Consider the following 27,852-nt stretch of genomic DNA (forward strand, 5'->3'; position numbering starts at 1 on the left):
CCGCATCTCCCCCAGGCCTCGCTCCCCAGGGCCCCCCAGCCCCTTGCCGAGCAGGCTGCTCTGTGGGGCGGTGCTGGGCAGTTTCAGTTAAACCGAGTTTTCGGACCTGGGTGTCACGCGCCGGGGCACTCGCGTGCGTCCGTGCAAGCGCCAGGCGGCCTGCGAGGAGCGGCCGTGTCCTGCAGGAGGCGTGTCCCTGGACGGAGGGGCCACCGACACGTAACGGCAGGGGTGGGGTGGCGGGGGAGGAACTGGCGGGAAGGCGGCGGGGAGGGCGCGGCCGGGGCGTGTGCGCCGCAGTCGCCGGGCACCGAGGTGGCCAGCGGGGCCGCCGGGAGCCGAGTCCGACATCGGGGCAGGACGCGGCCGGAGTGAAACCTCGAAACCGCCAGGCGCCGGCGGCGGGAAGCCAGGGGGCGCCTTGCCCCGCGCGCGCCGGCGCAGGTAGGGCCGGCGGCTCCGCTGCCCCCGCTCCTGCCCCGCCCGGGGACGCGGGGACCCCGAGAGGGGGCCGGACCCGCCCCCCGACCCTGCCGCTGCCAGACGGACACCCCCCCGCCGAGCAGGACGCGCTCCGGGGGACGGAAAGGTGAGTCCCCGAGACTTTCTGTGGTCGCCGTGCGAGTTTTGGGGCGTTTCCAGCTGCCCAGTGTTTGCAAGGGGACTTCCCGCGCCGCCCGCCTTGGGAAGGCCGAGGCCGCCCCCCCCCCCCGGGGCGCGCCTGCGGCGTAAGGCCCGTCGCCCCTTCCCCGCGTGCTTCCCGCGGGGTGCCCTCCTCGGCGGGGCCGCCCGCCTCCACCTCCACCTCCCCCGCGTCCGCTGCTGGGCTGGGTCCACGTGGGTCCCCGGCGGATCGGGTGGGTCCCCGACTCCAGATGCCAACGGCTGCCAGCGGGAGCGCTTTTAAGGAGACAGGAGGGGGATATTCTGTTTGCTACTGACAAAGTTAAGGCCTGAGACGCTCCAAAAAGTTAGGTTTAGATGTTTCTGAATTATCCCAGGTGAAGCCAGGTTTTCACGGGGCTAAGAAGGTGGCCGAAATGAAAATATGGCCTGGAGCCGGGGGCGGAATGGGAAGCTGCCAGCTCCTTCCTGAGTCGCCGGGGGTTTCTTGTGACACAGGTGGCTTCCTTGCTTCTTTGATTCTCTGCCATCCGGCTCCCAGCCGCGCACCCCACCCGTGACCGCAGAACGAGGACCCAATAAGACCCGCTTCCCTCGTATTTTGACGAGCCTCACAGGAATACATTATGTAATAATAGAGTTAAATAAACGACAGCCCTCAGCTAGTGGGAACTCCCGTCAAGCCCAGGCAGCCGGCTCCACCCTAACTTCATGAGAACTGGCGGCCAGGCCAGCGTGCTGGCCGCCCTGCCCGGCTGCTCTGCGGACTCCGTTAAATGAGGAAGGGGAGGGGAAGCCCACCTGAGCATCTCAGGAGCGCCTTCCTCCCAGAGCTGACGGCATTTCCTTCAGTCCACCAAAGTTCGCAGTGGCGTTACAAAGTGAATTTTAAGGACCCCTCATCTGGAGGTTTTGTTGGGTAATGGAAGAGCCTCGAGTTAAGGAGCAGAACCTAAAAGTAGCATCAAGGCGCCTTGTTCCTAAGCTTACTCTTACGGGTGGCCGGCAAGTGTCACCTAAGGAAGCCGGCGGGGTCTGACTATCAGCCTCCTCGTCTCCCATGCCTTCCCTTGGCCCAGTGCCGTGCTGGAAAATCTGATCTTCCTTCACCTCCTCTGACAGCCTGGCTCCCCACCCTCACCCCAGATGCAATTTTAGGAAGGAAATGCATTGCGAGGCGAACGTCTCTCCAGCCTCCATACTTTGTCAATGTTTAGCCTGTGGACTAGAGAGAGGTAACTTCTGCCCTTTTCCCTGCAGACTAAAAACCCAGGAGAATAAGGAACTCTCAACAAAGCTTAAAAGTTAGTGATTTCATGAAAGAGGGAGGTTCCATCAAGGAGGGAGGTACGTCCATCCATTCCACCCCTTCGTTCAACATATACTGCACCTACTATGTGCCAGGCGTTACGCCACGACCTTAGAATCCCAAGATATAAGACAGTTTCTGCTTTTGAGGACCCACGATCCGATAAATAAGACAGATACGGACACAAACTACAGTTCAGAGTAATGCACATCCTAATAGCAGGGGCCGCGGGACACAGAGAGGATCCGGAAGAGGGAGGACAGACCCCCCTGGATATCATCAGGGGAGGCGCCGCTGGAGGGGCAGGGCGCTGAGAATGACGAGGGCATCCGAGGGCCTCGCGCAGGCCGGGGCAGGCTGGGGCGGGGCGGGGGGGGGGGGGTTACGTGCTGTACTAGGAATGGTGCGCGCTCTCCTGCAGCGGTGGGGAGTCACGTGGCGTTTTTAAGCAGGGAAAGAATACGGCTGGATTCATGGCGGATGGAGGCGGCTTGAGGAGGTGGGATGCGGCGATAAGATCATGGCAGTGGGAACTGGCCTTTAGTGGTGTTGCAAGTACCTGGTGCCCAAGGGACTGTGGTATGAGAAGGGCGAGTGGAAGAGAGGATGCTATGAGGCATTGAGCTAGGGGTGCGGGTGCATTGTGAGGCCTGCAGCGAAGATCATGTGCATTCGAGGAGGAGCGGGCTTGGGGAGTGGACTGTGGGAGAAGAAGGCAGTTAACGCTTTAGACGTTTATGTGGATAGTCCCAGGAGAGGTCCAGGTGGAGACGGGCGATTGGCACGGAGTGTTCCTGTCTGTTGCTCAGGGAGAGATGGAGGCAGCTCCAACTTAACTACCCCAGATGTCGTCCATAAAACCCAGGCTGAGGGCAGCGAAAGGAGCCTGTGGCTGACTGTCAGTCAGAACATGAGGCTGCTGACAGCCTTGGGTTTGTCGGTAAGGGCCTACAGATGTTATTTTCGTATTGTATGGTGACCTTCCAAATGAGTCTCCAGATCCCCAAGGCTTTCCCCAGATGCCTTGCAGGGTGATAGCTGAGATGTTGAAGAGAATCCTGGATTAATGGCGTTTAACCAAACAAGCCAATCCCCAGAATCACTTCCCAGTGCGAGAAATGAATACTTTAGTTCAACTGTGAGATGTGTCAAGTCCTCTCCAGGACTCACACTCCAAGTCCAGGCACCACACCTGTGCGGGGGAGCCCTCCCATCACCGAAGCGAGAAGGATGGCTTCTCAGACAAATTCTAAACCCCTGTAGAGTAAGTAGTTCTTTAGGTTGGGCTGCCACTGCCCAGATCAGGATCTTATGTGACCTGGCATGGAAGAAAAAACTTGGAACTACACAGACATGGGTTCATTTCTTGCCTTGATCACTTATTAGCTACCTTTGAACAAGCTGTCAGCTTCATTTCCCTTAAAATGAGGCCAATTATTACTCGCCAGGGCAATGGTTAGAATCAGAATCAAACTGAAAAAAGAAAGTACATTTGCCGTGCTACATAAATTGTAAGGGTCTATAAAAACGTAAGAGGTTTTATTATTATTATTACTGATCTCGCCACTCGAAGGTGCCAAATCAGATGGGCTGCGTAGGTGTGGACTCTGGGCAGCTGCTGAGGCCCAGGCTTGCAGCTTTTTAACTGTGCGAAGTATTTCAAGGCAGTAATTATGAGTCTCTTTCCGTCGCATCGATGACACACATCTGTTCCGGCCGCTTCTCTTTTAATTCCTTACCTGCAGTGGTCAGAGCCCGGAGAGGTGAATGCTTTGCGAACGCTTATGTAGGCTGCGCACTGTGCAAGGCCTCCTGGGAGCCCCCGCGGCTGATGGCGGCTGGCCTCCCACTGCCAGGCCACAGGCCACCCCGCGTGCAGCCGAGTCCTCCCAGGTGGGACACCTTCTTAGAACTCTCATCTGCCGTGGCCTTGCACTGACACCTCGGGTGTCTCTGTGATTATTTTCCCTGTCCCGGTCAGGGAGGTCTGACATATTCCAACCCAGCAAAGCTTGAATTTTATGCCAACATCAAAACTTTCAAGTCAACAGACTTCTGACTGTTGATGAAGAAGAGGAAGTAACCACAGACTTGAAGACTTCAAATGGAAAAACACTCTAGAGAGGAGCCGGCCCCGCCCTCTCACTTTACAGACGAGCAGACCGAGGTCTGGGGAGGCGAAGTGTGTGCCCAGGTCAACGGCGGGTCGAGGGCAGGACCAGAGTCCAAGGCCGGTCGCTCCGCCGTGGTGGGCATGCTGGGGTTTCTCCCCGCCCTGGACCTTCTGTGCCTCACGCGCAGGGACACACACGGGCAGTGAAATGCTGGCAGAGAGGCAGCCCGGGTATCCCCGACATGTGGGCAGAGCTCATCCTGTGAGGCACTCTCCACAAACACCCACCCTTTCCGCTTCCTCGACTTCGGTCCTCCAACTTTTCTCAAGAATCCCCAAAGACCCCTGAAGAGGGGAGACCGCGCCGGGTCCCGTAATGAACCACTATCCTTTGGGCGTTTTGTAAAACTCGTCGCGAAGACTGTACTGAGGCCAGCGGACGGGTCATGGACACACATCAAATACTGGTAGCAACTGCCCAGACAACGAGAAAGGCTCCCGGCAAATCGCAGGCTCGTGAGCACAGCAGGGGCAGAAGGGCCTTTTCCCTGAGCAGCAAAGGGAAAATCTACCCGCACATTCTTCGCAGGGCCAGAGAGCAGCTCAGGTTTCTGCCGCGTCCCCACAGCGGCCTGAGCCATCTCCACGGGGCACCAGGGGACGGGGGTGGACCTTTAGTGCAGACCGGACAAGGGTAGCTGAGTTCCAGAACGAACTTCACACAAACACAAGAGTTCTCTCGCCGACCGACTCCCCAGGGGCCGTGGCAGGGTCCAGACCGCGCCCTGGACCCTGGGAAGAAGCTTGCTCCCACGGCTGGAGGCAGGCTGCTCCGCGGAGTTCGTTGCTAAGAAATGAGAAAACCTCATCGCGGCTGTATTTCTCAGTCAAAACTGACGATCGTGTTTATAAGCCGCTGCAGACCTGCCCTCGCTCTTGACGGCCTATAACTTCCTCCTGTCGAGATGTTTTTCAGTTGACTTTTATGCTCTTCAAACACAACCCTAATTTCAAGCCAATATGGGCTGAAGGAAAAAAGCCCATCAGCAATTTCTTGTCGTTTTCCAGGCAAGTCATAAAAGAACTTGGGTGGAAGGGAGGGGAGACCTGCCGCACAGCATGGGTGCCCGAGCACCTTCACTCTGCAGGGCTCGGGGCGGGCGTGGGCGGGGCTGGGGGCAGGGACGGAGCCGCGGAAACGGGAAGTCCCCGTGGCTGTCACATTATGGGCACAGACTGGCGCACGGTGGACATGCCGTGTCTCAGCCTGAATGGCACGTGACTGTGGCCACCTTGGAAAAGAGAAGAGGGTGCTGTGGGGGGGCGTCAGGAGCCTGCCGTCCTGCCCCGCACGTGTGGGGGCCCGAGTCTCCGCCCTCCTGGGCCTGCTGTGAGACCTCGGGTCCTTCTGCAGCCCCCAGGTGCTGGCTCTCGGCAGCCACCATGCACAGCGGCCTGAGACCACCCAGGGACTAACACTGGGGGCAAAGAGACCTTCCCAGGGCTCAGGGGCCCAGAGCGAACGGATTCCATCCAACCTTGCTCGGCCCCAGAATTTTCCGCGTGCACGCCGGGCTCCCCGCGTCACGCGAGCAGCGCGGGGACGGGACAGCCCCCGCGGCCCCACCCCGAGGCCGCTCGGCGAGCCCTTGCAGCTGCTTATCCGCCTTGTGCTGGGCCAAAGCCGTGAAGCCGGGAGGGGCGAGGGGCAGCCGCGCTTCAGGCGGGCCCTGCGGACCTGCCGCCCCCACCGAGCCCCTTCCTGTCCGTGACCGATGGCTTCCCCCCACCTCCTCTCACTCGGGCCTCCTGCCCTCGCCCGTAACAGCCTCCCCCGCCGCCACCCAAGGCCCACAGCCCGCTGAGCTGTGGGTGCAGCGCGGCGGTGGCGTAGACGCGAACCTCCGCCTTAGATGGGCGACCCACACCCGCCGGCAGGAAACCCCTGCAGGGCGCGGGGAACACACACCCCAGGCCACCACGCAGGACCTGCTCCCGGCTCTCCTGCTCTCAGGCTAGGAACTCGGATCCCGCCCGTGGGCTGTGTGGCCCAAAGCCTCCTCCAGCGGGGAGAAAGTCAAGGTTCGTGGGCAGGTGGGGGTGGGGGCGAGGTGGGGGCCCCCGACACCTGCCGAATCAGCCCCTGTGCTCTTGGCGGCCGTGACCCCTCTGAGGGAGGAGCTGCCCCTCGCTGCATTTGCAGTGAGTGGGTGGGTGGGTGGGTGGGGGCATGGATTTCCACGGCCGGCCACGGAAAGGCTGTCTCATTTCCAGACAGACACCCCATGTGTCCCCCACCCTGTCTGGGGCGAGGGAAGGGAACAGTCACAGGCGTGTGCCACCTGGGGAAGAAGGTCTGACGCTCCTGACTGACATTTTCCGGGAATAACTTGTCAGTGGTTTAAAATTATTATTCCTTAAATGAGGAACACTTAAGCCACTGAGCTGTGTGGTCATTCAGTGTCTGGTTTTGGAGTGAATGAATCAATTCGCACTCAGAACTTCAAGTGTGGCATGTTAAACTTCGTAAACAGTTCCTAACGGGAACTACACCATTCTTTTCCATTTCTCGCCTATTAGCTTTTACGAAATATTATTTCCTCCCACATATTTTTTTTATTGAGGTGAAATTCGCATTACATAAAAAGTAACTATTTTAAAGTGAACAATTTGGCAGCATTTAGCACATTCATGATGTGTAACCACTACCCTATTTAGTTCCAAAACGTTTTCATCCTCCAAAAACAAACCCCCGGCACCCATTAAGCAGTTATCCCCACTGCTCCCTCATCCCAAACCCTGGCAACCGCTGGCCTTCATTTGTCTCTCTGGATTCATCTACTCTGATCATTCGCATAAATGGAATCGTGCGTTGCATGAGCTTTCGCGTCTGGCTTCTTTAATTCGGCGTCATGTTTTTAAGATGCATCATGGTTTAGTGTCTGTTGGTGCTTTGTGCTTTTTCATGGCTGAATACTATTCCATCGTAAGTAGACAACACGATTCCTCTGTTCATCTGTTGACAGGCATTTGGGTCGTGATTGTCAGTTGGCTACTGTGAGTACGCGCGCACAAGGATTCGTCTGAGTACCTGTCCTCAGCGGCTTCGGGTACACACCTACGAGCGGAATTGCTCGACCTTGTGGCAATTCTCGGTTTAACTTTTTGAGGAACCGCCAAACCATGTTCCTTTCTCCCGCATCCTTACGACCACACTTATGAGCGGATGTCCCTTTCTTGAGGGGACATGCACATCAAGTGGCATGTTTTTCCATGCTTGGTCTCTTATTTGTTGCCTTTGATCTTACGCATTCATGAGAGGCATGGAATCCAGCCCCTTGTTGCCCTAGAGATGCGGAGGGTTTAGGAGGCTTGACAAAGACAACCTTTGGTTAGGCCGTAAACGCTTTCCGGTGTAACGGAGCCGGGAGCCGCAGACGGCAGCAGAGTGCGTGCGTGCGCCGGGCATCGCGTGAGGCACGCCGCCCACTTCCTCCCGGGCGACCCTGGCGACAGCCCCACCGTTATCCCCGTCGTACGGGGGAGGACGCCGAGGTCCGCGCCAGAGCCCGGCGCTTTCTCCCTGCCCCCGGGGCCGTGTCCAAACGCCCTTCCCACAAAGAGCTTTGCCACGGCGCTGCTTCTAAGTAGCCCGCGGCCTGTTCTGGCAGACGGACAGATAAAGGGACAGATAAAGAGGCCCCCGTGACGCGGTGTCGTGACACTGTGAGGGCGTCACGGCGGGGGCCGTGGAACCCAGAGGAAGCGCACGCGGCCCGGCCCTGGGCGGCGGTCTCCCCGGAGGAGCCCGTGTCTGAAGTGAGTGTGCTATCTATCGTATTTACAAACCGTCGCCGCCCTCGGCGAGGCCCTCGGGGCCACCACCTCGTCATCGGGTCCCAGAGCACAGCATGTGGCCCATCGAACACGCCTGTGCGCCTGCAGACGGCGCCCCCAGCCCCGTGTGGCCGCAGCGCCTGGCACTTCCACGTCAACTCATCGCCTTTCTCAGCGCCGATGCCGGCGTGGCCCCGGGCTCAGGGGAAGGAGCCGGTCGGGCGGTCAGGCAGCCGGTGACCGCGGCGGGGCAGGGCGGGGCGGGCAGGCTCCGGTCTGCCCGAAAGGGTAACGCGGCGGGGCGAACACAGGAAGGACGTCGGGAAGCTGGAAAGAACCCGCCCACTGGTCGCCTGTCCCTCGTGGGCTTCCGATCAGCGACCTCTGACCCGGGTCGCCCCTGTGGACGGACGTCTCGTGTGTGTGTGCGCGCGCGCGAGCCAGAGAGAGAGAGAGACTTTGTTTACCCTTACGACCCCAGGTCTGACATCAGGACTGGCACCAAACTTAAGAATATGCAGAGGGCTAAAGGGTATTTCAAGTTGTCGGCTTTCATGGTCAAACACAGAAAGCACCCCTGAAGGACCTCGAGCCCAGCCCGTCATCAGCCACCCCAGCTCTGTCCCTGGCCGGTGGTGAGGAGACCAAGAGGGAGAGAAGGGTTCCCGGGAGCAGCCCTCCTCCCGGGGCCCCGCACTGGGGGGGCCCTCGCGGGCGGGGGGCCAGGCTGTCCCCCGGAGCGCTGAGGGTCAGAGCAGCTGGCTGGGACCCGCTCCGGGGGAGGGGCCGCGGGGGAGCTGTTTGAGCGTCGCCGTGGCAACAGCAGGAGTTGTGGAACCTCCAGATCTGGTCAGGGCCTGGGCCGCGGGGGCGGGAGTTGTTCTCCGAGCCAGCTGTGCTTTCTTGAGCAATCTGGACCTGGCGTCCCCACCCTCCCCGCCCTGGACCACCCTGCTGCCCCTGCACGTGCCAGCTCGGCGGCATGCCCTCCTCGCAGCCCTGCCTGGGCTCCCCGGGCCACGACTTCCTCCTTCCCGGCCGGCCGGAGCCGCTGGCTCCGTTTCCTTCGGGCTGCATAACCAGCCCTCTGTGTCGTTCTTTTCCTGTGCTCCCTTCTCTTCCCAACAAAACAAATCCCTCGCGTTCACGGTCTGCGCTTAGCCCAGCGGGGACCCCGCGGGCACCCCCGGCCCCGGCAGCGGGCAGCTGCCAGGCGGCGGCGCCGGAGAAGGCCGTGGAGACGGGAGAAGGTGCCCGTGCTCGTCACGGGAGCTCGGCACGCGCGCCCAGCCCTGGGCGCTCCGCGCTGCACTGCAGGGGGGAGGCGGCCCTTCCTGGCCGCCTCGGCCTCGGCTGGGTGGTCGACCCGGGCCCAGGAAAGGAAGAAAAGGCCAGCGGAGGAGGCTCCGCCCTCTGGGGAAAAGCAGGGAGCGTCTTCTGCAGTCATGACAGCGGGGCGGTGGGGCGCTGAGCAAGGACGTCCCGGACTTGGCACCCGGAAATGACCAAGTAAAATGAAATCGACTCCGGCGCACCGACGTGTGCCAGAAACGCAGGCGGCGGGGCCCTCCCAGCGACGCGGCGCAGCCTCACCTCTGGGCGGTGTCCCCTGAGTGTCCGGCAGGGCACCGCGGAAGGCTGAGGCCCATCTCTGAGGGAGGCCAGAGCCCCCGGGGAGTCACGTCTCGCCGCTGCCCTCACCGTGGCTTGGCACTCACAGCCTCACTGGAGACTCGGAAGTGGCCAGTGACCACAATGGGCCTGCACCCTGGGGCGCCGAGAGTGCCCGGCGTCTGAGCCCGGGCTGCCAGACTTCTCCAAAGCCAGGACACTGATCGCAACTGGGGATGTTTTTTTCCCTGCGTATCTCCTGCCTGGCGACAGTGCCGTGGACGAGCTCAGAACCTGGCGTGGCAAAGAGGAGGAGCCCTGGACACGCAGGCGAGGAACCACCGCGGGAGACCCCGGGCGTTCGATCTCCGCGAGCCTCGGTTTCCTCGTCTCTAGAAATGTTCATTAATGCGGCAAGTCTTTTCCGAAAGGGGAACGAGTCCCAGATGGCGAGGATGCGGTGATGGGGACAGGCTCTGCTTACAAAGGAAGGAGACTAAGTAAACGGGGAGCCTAGAGCAGGTTACGGCCGCCGCGGTGGACAGCGAGGGCCACAGGACAGGGACTCCACCCTCGGCGAGGTCACGGACGGTTTCCCAGGGGGAACAGTGCTTAGGCTGAGACTTAAATGAATAGAGGCAGGAGGTTCAGTGGAGCAGCTGGGGTGGGATCGAGGGAGTGTTGGGGGTTCCAGATAAAGAAGCTTGTGTGAGGCCGCCAAACAAGCGAGGGGCCACAGATCTCGGGGAGTCTGAGAGATGGCGGGTTCGTGGACTGCGGAAGCGACCGGCGACCCCGGCTCGTTCCTCCTCTTGTTGCTTTTTAGAAGTTCGTGTTCGTGGGAGAGCATCCCGCTGGGGCACCGGGAAACTGCACCCCTGTCTGCCCTTGGCCCCTGACCAGCTCTGCCATTTTAAACAAACCTTTAAACAAACCTCGAACCTATTTCTGCTCTTCGGTTTAATCATACGTGAACTCGGGCAGGACATCCCTGCCCTCCTCGCGTTACAGTGGATTGAATGAAGAAACGTCTGTGGAAGCCTTTAAAACATTGCAATGAGCTGCTGACGCGGGGTCTCTGACGGGGCTTCCCCTGGCCACAAACGAGGGACGCAAGCCCACGCCGGTGCCAGTCCAGACGCTGGCGGGGCGGCTCCGGGGCGGCTTCGGAGCCTTCCTCCGCCTCCTGCTCTTCCTCAGGGACCCAGAGATGAATAGCGGTTTCTTTGCGATTGGTTTGGCGATATTTCATTTTGGTTCATAATCAGATTTTGTCTAAGGGAGAAAGTATGCTATTAATAAAAGGGTTTTTTTTTTTTTCTTTTTGTTCCATCGTAACATTCGTGATGACTGAGCCCACGGGTCAGGGCTTCATGCTGCGCAGTCCCGAGCTATGGCCAAAGCTGATTTCGAATCACGAGAGGGACCAGGTTAGAGAATGCGAAACATGGGTGCTGAGAGGCCGAGGCTGCGTCTCCCCGGTCACCAGCCTCCGGGGCGTTCCCCGGGCCCGCGGCAGCAAACCGGGGCCGGGCCGTCACAGCCCTCCGTAGCCACATCGACCTCACCCCACGGCCCACCCCTCCTCAGAAGCCGCCTCCACTGCCGGCCCAGACCCCGACCAGGACGCGGGGGCCTCCTCCCCTCCGCTCCTGCCTCCCCCTCCCCCACCTGAGCATCCAGCCCGGGGCCCAGCACAGCCTCTGTCTCCACGGGAGCCAGCTGCAGCCCCTCTTTCTAACGGTGCGCGTAGGGGCGTTGTCTGACACTTTAGCCTCTAACTGCCACCGTTATCTCTGGAAATTAAACCCGGGTGAGCATCTTCGTGTTATAAAGGACGCTCGCGATGCTGCCCTCTGACTTTGGCAGCAGCGGATGGTGATGAAGCCAGTGGGTTTGTCTGAGAGGTGAGGCGCCTTGGCTTTGAGGGCTCCGGACTGCAGGCACTTCAGGTGTCATCAGGAGACTCTCCAGGATGGAAAGCAGTTCCTATGCCTTGTTTTCCTCCTGTGCCGTGTTGATCATTTAGTGGATACTTCGCTAGCACTTCTTGAAATCCCTGTGCCACTTCGGGAAGACGAACTCGAACGGCACATTTTATTGCTGCGGGCGGCGGTGATTTGTCCACTCTGCCTCTTCCTACACCAGGAACCACGCGCCTGCAGCCTCGTTTTTATTACAGTGATGCAGCAAACAGCCTGTGGGAGACTCCCACCCCTTCTGCACAAACCTCCCCAGGAGGGACCCAGTCAGGGGGCAGCCACAAGCGCAGGCGCCTCTCCCCCTGCTCGCCCCAAGCAGCCCTGGGCCCCGCCACTGCCAGGCGGAGGATGGAAGGTGCGTGTCAGAACTTGCTCGGCAAGGCGGACATGCTCCATGCTTGCCGGTCCTGGAAACCTGGCATCGCATGGCACACGGAGGATCCGGGCCACCCAGCCCTGCTGCGCAGCCTGGCGAAAGGTGCCTGGCTAGCACCCTGGCATAGAGGCAGAAAGGCCTCTCCGCATCAGGGTGCAGTCCCCAAGATCTCCAGGCCACTTCACTCCCTGGCAGAACCCAGGGGTCACGTCCCGACCTCTGTCTAAAACGATCCCAATTATGACTCTGAATACGTGTACAGTCCCTAACGGCCCAGGAGCACAGTCACACGCATTGTCTCTTTGACACGGGACCCGTGTCCAAGGAGGGTGCTCACTTCCGGGTGCCAGTGGGCTTCAGAGAGCGCGTGCACGTGGCCAGACGGAGGACAGAGAGGAGCCGACCTCCCCTCCAGCCCCGCGCCGATGGCCTCCCACCCGGCAGTTCATATGATCGCTTTCTCGTGTCTATGTCCGGATTTTCCTCTCCATTTTGGAGATGGAGAAACTGAGGCCCAAAGCAACCGAATGCCCTTTGCAAGGACACGCGCTGAGCCACAGGTGACAAGTCGAGCTTCCCCTATGCCCGTGGCCCGCAGACCATCTTTTAACCAAGAATTCGGCTCATGCGACAACCTGCAGGAGCCTAAACAAATATGTGCAGATAAAAGCCAAAGCCAGAACTGGAGTCCCAGGGCCCTCCCCAGAGGAGCGGAACCGCCTGCGCCTCCCTGTCCAGGCGGGACAAGGGCACCGGCCGCCGCCTCCGGCTGCTCTAAGCAGCTCCCATCCCCAGGACCCTGTCCCCCCAGCCCAGGAGCTGAGGCGGGGCCACACGTCCAGACCGATTGCTCTATCGAAACAGTCCCGCCCAATGTCCACTTTCTTCAAGATCCGGAAACTCTGAGCATAAGTCTGAGAAATAGATAAATAGCAGAAATGTATCTGGGCTGCTGATGGGAGGCAAAGCCTCAAGGCTGTTGCTGAGCCTGCGGGCCCCTGAGCTCGGAGGCCACCTGCAGAGCTCGGGACAAGGTCTCCGTTCCCAGGCCTCATCCCCCTGCGCCCAGGGGTCCACGTGCTTTCCAGGAAGTCTCTCGTTAAGCTCCAGGTCTCCAGGCCAGGACGGAAGACAGGTGGAGGGCGGGGAGGAGCGAGGGGGTGAGATGGAGGGCAGGCGTGCTTGTGTGCGCGTGTGTGTGTGCGTGTGTGCGTGTACGTGTGCGTGCATGCATGCGTGGGCATGCACATCGGTATCTACAGGGACCCCTCTGCGGTCCCCGGCCTACGCGGCTTCTTGCGTCCAGTCTCCCCGGTCACATGTTTGTGCGTCCTGCGGCGGCCGCACCTCCTTGGGAGGAAGGTGTCTGGGGGTGAGGGCAGGAAAACTGAGGGGGCGAGGGACGGGGAGAAGCCAGCGCGCATTCCAGAAGTTCTCTGTAACAGGAGCTCAGGGGTAATAACGTAGTTGCACAGAGGCCCCCCATACTGCATTCGAAGAGCCTGAGAAAATGTCATCTGTAGCAGAGATACAGAGCGCTGAAGCAAGAAATAAAAGGAAAGAGGGTGCTGCTGCCCTGAGTTAGGGCACTCACGGGTGCCCTCTGCCTCCAGCAACAATTATTTACCCAAACAAGGGGCGGGGGCAGCAGGCGGGGTGGGTGGGGGGAGTCTCCACACGACAGTAGGGGTGCAGATTTAAACTCGGCCGGACAGGAAGTGGGTCCCGCTCTCCGGCTGCACCGGCACGACCCCCCCTCGGGGACGGAGCCCGCGGCCACCCCGCCCGTGTCCTGCACGGTGCATTCCTCGGGGCTGAGCTGTGATTGGAATGAGGATACGTCTGCTCACGCCCTCTACCGTGCGGCCTTTACACTGGAAGCCTGGATATTACAGCAGGATAGCGCTGGGCTTTTAAACTGCCCTGAACTTTTGTTACGATTAAAGGAGGGGAGGAAATGGGAAAGAAAATTAAGCCATGTCTGTATCGCTTTTGAGTTGCGCAATCGTGTACGTCTGCTATACCATCAGTTGTCAAGTCTTCCCGCCTGTCGACCTCGCCCCCATCGCTGCCGAGAGAAATAAATCAGTTCCTCGGTCACTGCTGCAGAGTTTGCAGAACTCTGAGTTCCCTTCTCCAACAGTAAAGAGAATCATGCAACTTAAAATCTAAGGCCTGTCTTTCTAATCGCCACCCGTGCGGGAGACCTGACTCACACAAGTGCGTGGTTGTCTCCCTGCCTTTCCCTCCGACGGGATGTGACGTCCGGGGACTTGCCCGTCAGTCACCGGAGTCGGCCACAGAGCCTCTGTCTGTGGGCCTGGAAAGGCACTGCCCCTCCAGCACCGCTCCTGACTCGAAGATGACCTCAGAGCCTTGGCTCGCCATCTCCCAAAATAACACCTCACCTGGGCGCTTCCCACACCCACGGACGCTGGCTCGAGACTCTGACGGAATCGGTTTGAAAAATCAAAATGAGAGCTGTAGGGCCGAGGTGTCTCGCCGTAACCATGGCGACGGGTTTGCCTGGCACTAACGCTAGGAGGTGGTCAGACTGGGTATGCACAGACTTAACACACAAACACGCGCGCGGTGTCAGAGTGCCCCGCCCCGGAGTCTCCCGAATGGCAGCGCAGCTCCCAGGGGCGTGATCCGTGCGGGGGCGGGGAGGGGTCGGGAGGCCGGAGCGCCGGCAGGAGCAGAGCAGCCCAGGGGTTCCTTGCAGCCTCGATTCGGCTTCGTGGGTGCGGTCCTCTAGCACACCCTGCCCGGCGCGGACACCGCGGTTTCCCCTTCTCAGGGCCCTGTTCACACGTCTCGTCTGTCCTCCACACCGAGCTGGAGAGGGGCCTGGGCTGCCTGGCAGCCTCGGACCCCAGAGGAGGAAAGGGACCAGGGACCAGGACGCGCTCTGATTTGCCTCAGGTCAGAGGCCTGGAGGACACCCGGCCCGGGGCCGGAGCTGCGCCCTCCGGCTCCTCCCTGGAATCTCCTCCCGGGGCTCCCCTCCGCCAGCCTTTCTCGTTGCGCCTGGGGTCATTTCGGTGACGTATTAATTCCTCCTCCACATGTCCCTCATCCTGATCGTCTGTCTGAGAGCCCGGGACCAGGGTCAGGCCGTTGCGCTGGAGGCTAGGGCTGGACACAAGTCTCGCCATTTGCCTTTTTCTCTTTTTCGAGTCCCCCCAACCCCGTGTGTCTCCTCCCTCCATCGGCGACGGCACCGGGAACAGGTAATGTGGTCCCTCTCTGGACTCTATTCCACAGTCCATGGGCTGCAAACTTAACATGCTTGCGGGGACCCGGCGGGCGACAGGACTGGGTGAAGCAGGCAGGGTGCGGACCGGGGTGCGGAACGCGGAGAACAGAGGCTCCCGCCGATCCCATCTGTCGTGGCTGAGGGAGCGGTTAGTGTGGCCGAACTGTGGGACTAGCTAAAGACTGAGAACCATGTTTGAAATCGGAGGGGGCAACATTAAAATCATAAAATAAGTAAAATAAAAAATAATAAAATAAAACAAGTGCCTGTGGGTTGGCTATAGCTCCTGGACTGCCACTGAGTGCTCCGAGGAGTGTCCTGCCTTAGGGTCCCCAGCACCCACTGTCATAGGTGACATTGTGCCGCATACCTCGTCTTAGATTTTTGGTCCTTGAAGTCACAGAAGACATCTTTCTGAATCGGGAGCGTACCCGCAGGACATGGCGCACATGGCGGGCTTTCGAATGTTTCATGGGTGAACGGGCGGGTTGCACGCCCCGCCGTCCTAGCTGAGATGGCCCGGAGACGAAGGCCCCCAGCCCCCCGGGAATGGCGGCTGTGTGGCGAGGTGGTGGCCGCGGGACTAGGGGCAAATCCCTCCATCTCTGGTGGCCTCTGGCTCCTCATCTGTGCAGTGGGGGACACAGGCCCCACCTCCCGAGCTGTCGAATGAGGCCATGCCTGCCAAACCTCGACCGCACACGCGGAGCTGTGCGCTTAGTAAGGACGCAGCCGACGGCGGCTCATCCCCGGTCCCCGTGAAAGCCGATACCACACAGGGCCAGCCCTCTGCTGAGAGGCGTTGGCCTCCGAGGTATCGACGTCAACGGAGGCCAGTCAGGGGAAAACAAGCGTGTATTCTCGCCGAGACAAAGAGGGGAAAGTTGATAGTGACGGACAACACAAGCCGCCTGAGGTCAGGAGGGCCGAAAGGGGGGGACATGGCTGGGAATGAATGGAGGCCAAGTCCACGAGACGGCGGAGGGCCGGCGGCGGGCCGGCCCCGTTCCCTGGGAGCCGGCTGGCTCCCTCTCTAAGCCAGGTTAGTGCGAAAGGGATCAAACCCTGGTTGCAACAAAATAACTCTTTAAATGGATGTTTTCCCTTTACACAACGTGCATAGTGTAGTCATAACTATAGTGTTACATCGTTTTCAAGGCGCTTTTAAGGCACCGACTGTGTGAGGTGTCCTTAAGCTACATGCTTTACACACATGATCTCTTTTATTCCTCCCGGCGATGCATTCATTCAGGCACTCATTCATTCTCTCATCCGCTCGACAAATACTGCCGACTCGCTTTCTACCAGGCACCGTGCTAGGTGTTGAGGTGAAAAGGAAAGGTGTGAACATCTGTTTACAGGAGAGAGAACATAAAAAGTCGTGGTGTGGGTGTCGCCCAGACACCCCACTCTGCTCGCGGAGGCGGCGGAATTCCTGACCCCGAGCTTTGCGGTTGAGGAGCAGATCTTGATGATCTCAGGGGAGTGCGAGAGGACGCACTGCTTTCCGTCATGCGTAGCACAGCTGGAATGTTCGGGGACTCAGACACAGTTTCTAGCCTCTAACCCTAAGGGTGACTGAAAGAGACTCAGTATTCACAGAGTCCACGGCGCGGACCTGCGGAGACGATGCGATCAGGAATGAGATGAGAGAAAAGCAAGCAAAGAGGGAGAAAGAATAAAGGAGAATGAAGCAGCCAGAGAGGCTGGGCCCTCCGCAACAGAAAGCCCGGGCGAGAACCTTTGTGAACGGCATTGTCCTTAAATTATTCTCTAATTATTTCCCTGGTATCAGCTTTGAGTAGATGGAGGGAGTCTTCTAACTCCTCGGTATGTCCTAGCATAGCTTAATTAATCCTTGATTGATTGAAGGACCGACTCATTTACCTGCAGTAAAAAGGAGCTTTCTAATTTTCGTTTCTGCTGAACCTGAAGCAGAGCACATAGTAATTAGGAAAGGGTCCCTTGCCAGCAGGAAGTCCCAGCCACAATGGACCCTTTGTGAAGGCGTGAAAGGAAGGTAGGCGACTGTTCGGGAGCTGATAAAGCACACCGCCCCGCCCCCACCTGCTGCCGTCCCTGGTACGGGATTTTCTTGATCATTGTTTCCTTCTGATACGAGTCGCTTGGCTGGAGGATCTGGCTGACCCGGTGGGCTGAACGGTGAGTAATTGTCACCAAAGGCTGGCCACAGATGTGGCCGGCGGTCACTGTTCCGATGCCCGCCAGTGGCCCTGCTCTCTGTGGCCCGCCGTGGCCTCGTTTGACTGCTTCGTATTTTTTTCAAGATCTCTTTTCTCACAGGACCTTTGGGTTAACTGACATGACTTCATTCATTCATTCATTCATTCATTCATTCATTCAGACTCCAGCCATCCAAACGGAACAAGACAGGCCAGGGCCCTGTTCCCACCGAGCTCACTTTCCAGTGCAGGAAAATGGTCAAAAATGTGTGAATTCAAGTGACGAGAGCGTCGTAGGCGATGGGGAGCTTCGGGGTGGGGAGCAGGACGGTGTGGGGGCGGCCACCGGGGGCCGGGCTCCCTTCCGTCCCTTGGTTCAGAAAGGCCTCGCGCCGCGGTCACATCCGAGGTTACAGCTGAGCAGAAACGCGTCTGAGCCGAGCTCTGCATGTTATGAAGGGGTCGGTCATGCCAAGATCCGACAGCTAAAGGGACAAGCCAGGTCCTGAGGGGGTGGACGGGCCTGGCGCAGGTGTGTCGGGGTGGGGAGGCGGGGCCGGGGGGGGGGGGTAAGGCGTCTGCGGGGTCCTGTGGGGGAGCGGGGGGCTGGGGTGGGGTTGACGCGATCTGGCTCTTCGGGGGAGAACAGGCTACAGAGAGGGAAGAAGAGAACTTGAGACGAGCTGAGAAGCCGTCACAGCAGCCGGGTGAGAGGTGGCGGTGGCCTAGCCACGGACGGAGGGACGTGGGTGGCTTCGGGGTGTGTTTTGGAGACCGAGCCGACGGGACCAGCTGATGGGGTGGCGGTGGTGGGAAAGGGAAAGGGGTACGTTATCAGTTTCCTGGGGCCACAGGGTACCACAAAACGGGGGGCTTAAACGGACACGCACGTCGGTTTGAGGCCGGGGCAGCTGCGGTGGCGGCGGAACAGAGGGACGCCTGCCCCCGAGGACCCTCCCGCCCCCGAGGACCCTCCCGCCCCCGAGGACCTCCCGCCCCCACCCGCCGTCCTCGGCGCCCGCACCGCCAGGCCCGCCTGGCGTGGAGTGCGCGTCGCCCTCGGCGCACGCGGGCTCCGGCTGCCCCCAGGGTTCGGCACACCTCTCCCCGCTTCGGGGCCGCCGTCCTCCGCCCCCGGCCCCCGGCCGGCCCTTCCCGGAGCTCTGCGTACAGTGGGGCCTCGTCAACCGCAGGACCTCAGTTCAGGGCCCCTCAGTGCTCAGGCCGAGTATTTTTTTCACAGCCCCAAGGACACGTCTTGGCGCGTTTGTTTGCGCACCTGTCTGCCGTCTACCTTCTCCCTGTGGAAGGTGGGCGGCTTCACCACACCGAGCCGTTCATGACCACGTCACGACCAGTGCCCAGGGCAGGGACCAACATGCCCCGGGAGCTCACAAAGTGCGTCACCCGGAGACAAAGGGACAGCTTGGGGCAGGTGAGGGCGGAGGCTCCTGCCCAGCTCTGCCGATAAGACTGGACCCACAGAGAGGGGGAAGAGACGGTGCCCTCACAGGGCTGCGTCTCAGCGATGTCTGGACACGCGCTAATTCTGAAGTGGTTGCTGCGAAAATGGATGGGGTAATTTGGAAAGAGTCTCCTTACTACAGGAAAACTGGAGAGAGGAGAGGCAGCGCCTTAATTCAAGGGAGACCCTGCGTAATCACGGCCCTGACTCCGGAACATCCCAGACTCTTGCAAGGCGAACAAAGCCGTCACCAGCTAAGGCGTCCGGGGCTGCTTCCCATGGCCGGCCTGCTCAGGGTCGCGGAGGAAGGGCACTCACGGGCCGCCAGGCGTGGCTCCGCGGACGCCGACCCCCTCGCTCCTCCCGACAGCCCGTCGTCACCATCCGTCTTTAGCCAGTGAGGAAACTGAGCCCCAGAGAGGGCTGGGCGCCCCGCCCGATGTCACGCAGTGCGTGGACACAGTCAGGATTCGGACCCGGGGTGTTCGATCCCCGAACCTGCGCTCTGAGCGACTTGGGTAAACCCCGCTGTGCGGTCCAAGCCGCGCCACGGGAGAGTCGTGGCCACCACCCGCCTTCGCTTCCTGTCACTGGCGCTCATCGGCCTGGGCTCACTGCTGTGGCAAAGAATCCTTAAGTCTCAGTGGCTTCAGCCGCGAGCTTTTTCCCACTCTTCCCACTGGTGACGCTTGTCACACGGTCGTTCAGGAACGCCTTCCGTCTCTGCTGCCTCGGGGGTCCGAGAGCCCTCCCCGGGGTCCTCCGCATGCTGCCAGCCACTGTGCCAGCGGACAGCGAAGGCGAGGCTCTCGGGGGAGGTCTCAGGAGCCAGGCCCGAAGCCGGGACTCGGCCACATGGCCCCACAGAGATGCCGGGGCCTGAGGGGTACACTAGCCTGTGCCCAGGGCAAGGATGTGGCGGCATCTCCTGATTTTCAAGGACACCTGCAGGGGAGACCCAGCAGGAGGACATGCCAGGAGTCGGGGTCGTCGATCTGGCCCCGACTGCACCAACTGCCAAGAGCGTGTCCGGCGGGTCAGAGCCTCCGATGGTCTCGTGTTAGTCACCGACGAAGCGGGGACCCCGCCACGCAACCCCCTCTGCACTCTTCCGTCCGGGGCGTCTACACCATAAAGCCTCACGTCGTCGTTTTTAATGATCCTGGTGCTTTAATCATTCCCGTGTTGATGATCTATTTCTGCCGCTGTCCAAGACTGTAGCCATAATTACAACATCGATTCTGAGGGAGGATCCTATCTGTTTTCCACAAATACTTGATATCTAGTTACATACCGCACATGCATACTCTAGGGAGGAAAAAAAAGAGGCTTGCACTGTATATTTGGACTAGTTACTTGAAACAATTAATTAAATTGGCAGAAATACAGATATCTACCTCATGGTGCCTCGAGCCAGGTTGCATTATAAACCTAATAATCTATGAGCGGACTATTTGCTGTGACTTGGCGATTTTTGCACGAACAGTACTCACACCTATCAGGGGGCATCTGAACACGGCGCACAAGGCGAGGACCATCAAGAAAACCCGTATCCGGACGGGCGGAGCTAATGATGCCGCCTGGGGCCCCACGCAGGCCCCCGTGGCCAGGGCGCCCGGCTCGTGAGGGTGGACCGTGTCCCGAGCACAGGGAATTTGCGAGGACCACATGGCGGTTTGGAGAGCCGGGCCACGCTGGGGCCGGCAGGGCAGAGCCGCCTGGGGCTGATGAGGTGTTGGACTCCCCCAGGGGAGGAGGCGGGAGTCAGGCAGAGACAGCTCGATGGGATCCCCATTTTAGAGAAAATGAAATGTGCCCGACTGGACGACCCGAGAGACCAGGGCTGGAAGGGCGGAGAGCAGGGCACGGGCCAGCGCCAGGCCCCACGTCCCTCTCCCATCGCGTCCACGGGGAAGCGCCCGCCGGGCCACTCGGCCCTCCACTGCCCCCCCCCCGCCACCCTCACCCTGTCCCTGAACGACTGTCACCGTCTCTGCTCACTTCGCTCTCGACGACCTGCCACCTCTCGCCTCGGCGACGGCGTTCCTTAGGAAACACGCATCGGTTGTGTCCTCTCCTTGCTGACCACCCCGCGGCTCTCAGAGCACGCCGGCCGTCCACGTGACTCAGGGGCCCCGAGGGCGAGCGGCCGCCCACCTGGTGGGCCTGGGGTCACCTCGCCGTCCCCACCACCCGCTGCTGCGGCCACACGGCGCTCTCAGGAGAAGCTCTGGGGCCGTCTATCTGAGAAAAGCACGACAAACACCCCATTTCCCCGGGTTTCCGGGACGTGGGGGCGCCGCCCGGGGTGCTGGCGACCGAACTCATCGCCTTAGCTCCGGGCCCTGGACACCGCGACGCACCCCTGTGTCGGGCGCTGCCAAGCGACGGGCCAGGCGCCTCTTCCGGTGAGGCGTCTCTAGAGGGAAAGCGACACGTTCAAGCATTCGCACCCTGTCAAGTGCCCCCGAGATCTGGGGACCCAGGGAAATGAGGCGCTCGCTGTGCTTTTGCTCCAGACGAACAGTCGGGCCCTTTGCTTCTCCTGAAAGGACCACGTGGCTGAATGTGGCGGCGGCGAGTCATGGTGCCCGTGGTGGGAGACAGGGTCCCCCCGATACCAGATGTTCCCCCCAATGACCCTTCTCCATCCCTGTTGCTAGGTCAGATTCCATCGCAGGCCTGGGGACCAGCCACAAGCGAAGAGGCTCCCTGCGAACCCCTCGTCATGGGAGTGGGGTGGGGGGTCCTCTGGCGATGAGGATCGGGCTGGGAGGTAAAGCATGGGACAGAAAAGCCCGAGGCTAGAATTAGTCCACTGTTATCAGGATCAATAACCCACTGTTTTATAGATTATGTTCGATGGCATTTTACAGTTTACAAAATGCACTAAATACATTGAGCCCTTTTAATCCCCACGACATCATAACGAGGGCAGCTCATTAGCCTCGTTTTGTAGCTGAGGTTCGGTAACTCGCCAAGGCCACACGCGTTGACTCGGGGCTCAGATCGGGGTCTCCTGGCCCCAGATTCATCGCTTTCTGTCAACACTTCACACACAGGCCAATGTAAGTTTGTTGGAAGAAAGAATGAAAGACTCTCCCCAGCTAGATGCTGCAGGGAGTATACAGATAATTTTTGGTTTCAAGGCTAAAAGCTTTTAGCCTCTCCTCTCCTCACACCCACCATCGTGCCCGCAATCGCTGGTTGGCATCTACCTGTCAGTTCTACAAGCATGGATGAATTCTCTCACCATGCCAACAGGTACCAAGAGTCATTGGAGAGGACGGGCTTTCCCGGAGAACATTTCTCAGGCCCAAACTGTGACTCCTTTTACAAAACAGCCAGTGGGAGCTCTAAACTTTTAATTCATACCGCCAAGGAAATATGTGATTGTTTCACAGAAATGCTAATGATGCAGGGCTCATAAATGCTAATGAAACACGGATAGATTAGCAGAGCCCAGCAGGTAACCTGGGGCACCTAGAAGGGAGTCCGCGGATTAAAAAGTATAAAGAATACCTTTTAATCGAATATTCCCCAGACGGGGTTCCCAAACGTTAATGAATACTCTCTTCGGCTATATGGAGAACAGACTCAAATGAGTGCCTCTAGGACTCCAGAACTGAATTATTGACTTAGCTTTGGCTTGAAAAGAAATCTATTTATTCAAAGGCTACTTCGGTGCCATGGGATGGACGCGTTTGAGACAAAGTTCGAGAGGGGGAGGAGGGCCTGGGACGTTGAGGAAGCACGTAATTCAAATGCACGCTTCTCTTTCAGCCAGCCAAGCCGCCTCGGCTGGAATTTGTTATATTTTACTTTTATGACATGATCCCTCAATGAGCACAGCTCCCCTGGAATGTACGAGGCGCCGTGATCCCAGAAACCGACTCTCTGCCATTCGTCACTAAATCCTCGCACCTCGTGCAGGTGTGGCACACATTAGGGGCGCAGTCAGTGTTTGCAGATGCCTGACGAACTCTCTCAAGACATTGTCCAGAGCTCGATGGACACAGGCGCCCTGGCTACGTGGGACGCGTACGGAGTGTGTCAGCCAAGGGAACAGACCTTGAGGACAACTCCCGGGTGCCTCTGTGACGTAGCACCCAGGCGGGGCGCCACCTGTACGTTCCGGTTCAGGACAGCAGGATGAAACAGAGACCCTGGACCCAAGTCCCCAGGGCTCCCCTCCGCGGATAGCGCACCCTCCTGCTGCTCACTTAGAAGATGCCGTTCACGTGACGGGGATTAGAAAAGCATCGTGTGAAACATACGCGTAAAGTAACGCCGCCGTCCTTAGCTCCTCCTCTGGCTTGGCAGCCTCGGGAGGGCACTGGGCCCATTGTCCAGAGGTCTGGGAGCTCATCACGGCTCTGTGTCCTCAGACAGGTCACTTTCCCTCTCTGAGCCTCAGACTCTTCGTCCTTAAGTGAGAGCATTGGTCGGGATGACGTCTAAGGTCTCCAGCGTGAAAATAATTCTTTGCTCATGGGTCCCGGGCAGTGGTGTGCCCCAAGAAGCCTCTTAAATGTCCTTGACTTGTGCCCGCTCCCCGAGTCTCGTTCGGACACATGAACGCGTAGATTCCAGAACTGAAGGGGCCTCTAAGCCCTTGCCCCTGAGACACAGGTGGAGAGGCAGAGGGGTTGCCGTGGAGGCGGGGTCACTCTGGCCAGGCGACCGGAACAGACCCCGCGGCGGGCCGAGCTCAGGACAGGAGCAGAGAGGTGTCCAGGGGCCCCGGGCCGGGTTCCGAGCGCCGTGGCTGAGCGGCCTTTGAGACTCCTTTTCCACTGAAAAGGGAGCAATCCGCGGGGGGGGGGGGGGGGGGGGCGGCGCTGGGGGCACCAGGCTGGGGGACAGGAAGCAGAGGCGAAGGAGATGGGGGAGAGAAAGGAAGGAACAGAGGGGACCGGCAGGGGGCCCCCACCCGAAGCACGGCGAGTCCGTCAGGCACGGGAGCGGGGTGTCGGGACGGGGAGACGTGGGGCAGGGGCGGGAGCCTGGAGGGACGGCGAGGAAGGCAGGAGTGAGGCCACACGAGGACTGACCGCCCCGCGGCCTGGGGACGTCCGAGCCCCCGACGGCGGGCAGCAAGACGTCGGCGTTTCGTCTGGTGCTGAAGCTTCGGCACACGCTGAACACGGCCAGTTGTGTTCACAGGTCAGGCACAAAGCCGCCCCGTGGGGACTGGGTGTTCAGCACCTGTCAGGTGGGCTGCCGTGGAGAACCGCCCCGTGGAGGGCTCAGAGCGCCGGCCCCTGCCCGGAACATGCACGTCGATTCGTCCTTCCGACAACTGTTTGAGCATCTTCCACGCGCCAGCTCTGCTGTTCTATTAATTTTTACATCCTAAGTCCGACCGAGTGTGTATACGTAGCAAGCGTCAGTTAATACTTATTGACTAAATGCATGCATTTATCTTGTTTATTGAATCTCAATATAATTTGAGTGAACTCTGCAAATCTTCGATTCCCTCCCCGTTCCTAAGCCTTAAATCTATGACGTTATTAGAAATTGTAGAGTCTCGCACTGCAGTTTTCCTGAACTGTCCGTCTTGTTCTCTTCAGGTGTTGCCCGTAGAGTGCCCAGAGCCAACGCTGGGGGCGGAATAGGGCTGTGTCCTCGCGAGCCTGGGATGTGGCGGTGAGCTCCGAGGCCCCTCTGGCCCCACCCAGCCCAGCGCCATGGAGAAAGTGAGCGCCTTCTTCGGCGCCATCTGGGACACCATCTTAACCAAACACCAAGCCGGCCTGTTCAACTCCGTGTGCCTGGCCATCGTCCTGGGGCTGCCGCTCCTGGTGGTCGTCACGCTCCTCTTCATCTGCTGCCACTGCTGCTGCGACAGGTCGTGCCGGAGTGGCCAACGGCCGGAGCGGCACCAAGGGAAGAAGAAAAAGAAGAAGAAGAAGAAGGCGGCCGAGGAAGACCTCTGGATCTCCGCTCAGCCCAAGCTGCTCCAGCTGGAGAAGCGGCTGTCGCTACCCGTCTAGCTCGGCGGGTCGCCCAGGAGTCCCTCGCCTCGGCCACCTTCCGCCTGCACAGGGGGCAGGGGCAGCGATCCCGGAAGGGACGCAGTCTCGTGCACAGAGGAACTTCTCAAGCAAGGAACAAACCTATCTCTGGCCAACTCCGTATACAAAAGCACAAGGAACGTTTATCCATACGCCTTGACACGTTTCCCGAGTGCACACACACACGCACACACGTGCGTGTGTGCGTGCATGCAAACTCAGGCATCGCGTACCTGGGCAAATGTTTTATGTTCACCCAATGGTCATGGACTGTCTGCTTTGTGCAAGGCCCCATGCGAGGCAGTACGTTCTGCTCTTGCAAAAACATCTCACGGGAAGGCCCGGCGGGTGCGGGCCCACGTGCACAGTTACGCACCCAGGCGAGGCGCCTCTGCCCCGCCTGCCCCACGCACCGCTCAGGATGGAGACGTGCGCTTCCGCGTTCCCGCCCCTGGCGGAGCTTTGACTGGAAATCCTCGCATCTGGACGTCCCCGCTGCCCGGGACGGTCTGCGGCTCCGCGCACTCACACGGACCTACATTCCTACATTCCGATGCTTCCGGCCTCTCGCCTGGGAGGACCAGTTTAAAGGGCAGTGGATCGGAATCCATCGACAGCTGCTGTCCTGCACGTCCCGACAAGGTCATTACCTGGCAGGGATTTAACATGGTCCAAGACCCCCAGAGCCACCCGGCAAGGCACCGCGTGTTCTCCGCACGAGAACGAACCGCTCTTGGCCGTGACTCCTAGAAAGCGGAGGACGCCAGGTGTACTCCACTCAGTTCTCTGGACTGCAGTGTGACCCTGTGCAGTGTATGCTCAACAGGTGGACAGGAGACGCCACACCTGAGCCAGGTGTTTCGCACGTCCCCGCAGGTTTTCGGTGGGGGAGGACTTGAGGTGGTCGCCGGTAGAGCCTCACAGCAGGCTCGCCGGAAGCGGCTTCCCAGCGTCCTGACGGAGGCGGGTATGTTGCAGGTGGGTGCAGAAGATGCGGTGTTTGAACGGAAGCAGGATGGGGTTGCAGGGAGGTCTGCCGATATTTACCTTGAGGTTCGGCAGGTGCCGCGCACACAGGTGGTACTCACGGCCGGCTGTCTGCGGCTGCCGTCGGACATGTTCAGGGCAAACCCGTCACGCCTCACCCTGTCCCCCGAGGGCCCTTCTGAGTGAGCTCGCTACTTGCTGCCGTGGATGGAGGCCGGGTGTTGCATTCCGCAGGGGAGGGCACCCAGAACCAGGGGTTGGGTTGACACGTGTGCCCGTAAACTAGGTCCACGTGTCCTCGTGTGAGAGCGAGGGCGGGGGTGCGCCGAATCCACACACTCATGTGATGAGCCGGTATTTTGGCTCTGCTATGACATTACAGTGATGGGTAATTCCCAGCTCGGGTGCAGGCTGCACTGCCAAAGTTCATTTGCAAATCTGCTGGGTGGTCCACTTGAAATGTTTCCCCGTGGAAGCCGTTCTAAATGGTGGTGAAATGGTGACTTAATAATATAGCTAACCTCTGATATTTATAGTAGCAAAAACTGAATTCTATAAGACTGTGCAATGGAAAAACGCACTGTATTTGCCCACTTGGGCTGCCTGGCACTCACCTGCCCTCCGGGGGTGCTCCAGGCCTGGGGAGGGCGGGCGTTGGGGGGTGCCCGCTGCACCAGGTCTCCTAACAGGTGACAACATGAATCCTGGCTCAGGCCTGCAAGTATCTGAGGACCAGTTATGCTCACCCTCTCACTCTAAGTGGCCCCGAGAACCCTGGGCACTCAGGCCCCTCACTCCCAAACCCTTTTGACCAGAGAAGCCGCCCTGAGTCTCTGTCCCCTCGTCGCATGGAGAGCGTTTCGTGGAGCATCTGACCGTCCCCTTGACATCGCACGATGACCGGTCATCTCCCCACACAGAATGCACGGGCCTCGCCGCGGCCCCCGCTGCCCACCGGGACGAGCCCCCCTTCCTGTCTCCAACCCTCCGTCCCCGAGAGGGATGACCTGGGGGCCGACGGCTGAGGCTGGTGTCAGATATGATCTGGGAGAGCAGATCACCGGGATTGGGACCACAGGAGGAACACGGTTGCCACGGCAACCGGCTGCTCATTTGCATGAAGATGGCAGTCGGCCATCCTTGCTGTGGCAAATCCTCGGTCTCCAGGTGCCGTGCCCTGCTGTCTCCTAGTCGAATGGACCTGCTCTACCTCAGGGCGCAAGACATCCCCGAAGTCACGTCTCGGCTGCTCCCATAGGCCTGGACGCGGGACACTGAGCCCTGAGCGAGGCCTGTCTTCCCACCGCGGCCTCGCCTGGGCCGCCGAGAACCCTGCCAGGGGCTCGCGAGGCCTCGGGTCTTTGTTGAATAAATGGGTGTGTGAAAGGAGCCCAGGGGCCCCGCTCTTCCCACTCCATTCTCATCCCGCTCCCCCGGGTCTTCTTCTTCTCTTCCTCCCTCCCCTGCTGGCACCACCCCAACCATCCCTCGTCCCCCTCCACGTTTACTACTCCTTCTAGGCCTCTGGTCCCAGAGCTGCCTCAGGACGGAGCCCCTGCTGGGCCCGCCTGGGGGGCGGGGGCTGACAAGGGCAAAAAGGATTGTGAAGAAGAGGCTTCCGGACCAGCACCCGGCACCGGCCCGGGGAGGGGCCCCAGGGTTTCCGCAGCTTAGGCCGTGCTGGCTGCTGAGCTGGAGGTCTCAGGAGGTCTCCCCAGATCTCCCCACTGCTCAGTGGATTTGCTTTTCTGCTTCTTGGGGGGAGGGAGAGGGAGGAAGTAGAGAAAAGGCAGTGGCCTCTTTGAGAAGAATATAAATGGTACAAGTTGTATAGTATTTGTCAATATTTTTTTCTGGAAAATTCAAATGCACCAATAGAAACACTTATTTAAATAAAATACTTTGAAATTTAAAAAGCCGTGCCTGGCCTCCTCACTTGCTGGAGTCAGACAGTTACTTTCTTCACGTTTGATATGACCCTCTCCCAGACATCGCTCGGGGTTGACGGATGCGGGGTCTCCCTCTGGGGTACCGGAGGCCCCGGCCCACCCCGCCGCCCTCGGCAGAGCCACAGGGCAGAGGACCAGGA

At 59.7% G+C, this 27,852-nt stretch overlaps 1 protein-coding gene across 1 annotated transcript; it reads left to right on the forward strand.

Annotated features, from left to right (window-relative positions):
• Window positions 1-257: 257 nt before the first annotated feature.
• Window positions 258-27,697, forward strand: KIAA0040 (KIAA0040 ortholog). Its single transcript, XM_016154391.2, has 2 exons — window positions 258-589; window positions 24,333-27,697. The coding sequence occupies exon 2, from the start codon at window positions 24,450-24,452 to the stop codon at window positions 24,753-24,755; it is 306 nt and encodes a 101-aa protein (XP_016009877.2). The 5' UTR covers window positions 258-589; window positions 24,333-24,449; the 3' UTR covers window positions 24,756-27,697.
• Window positions 27,698-27,852: the final 155 nt, after the last annotated feature.

The sequence above is a fragment of the Rousettus aegyptiacus genome, unplaced genomic scaffold (assembly GCF_014176215.1).
Source record: "Rousettus aegyptiacus isolate mRouAeg1 unplaced genomic scaffold, mRouAeg1.p scaffold_m13_p_17, whole genome shotgun sequence".
Classification (NCBI taxonomy): domain Eukaryota; kingdom Metazoa; phylum Chordata; class Mammalia; order Chiroptera; family Pteropodidae; genus Rousettus; species Rousettus aegyptiacus.

Bases quoted from the DNA above. Each gene is read 5' to 3' on its own strand.
- KIAA0040 (XM_016154391.2), top strand. From the start codon at position 24,450: ATGGAGAAAGTGAGCGCCTTCTTCGGCGCCATCTGGGACACCATCTTA.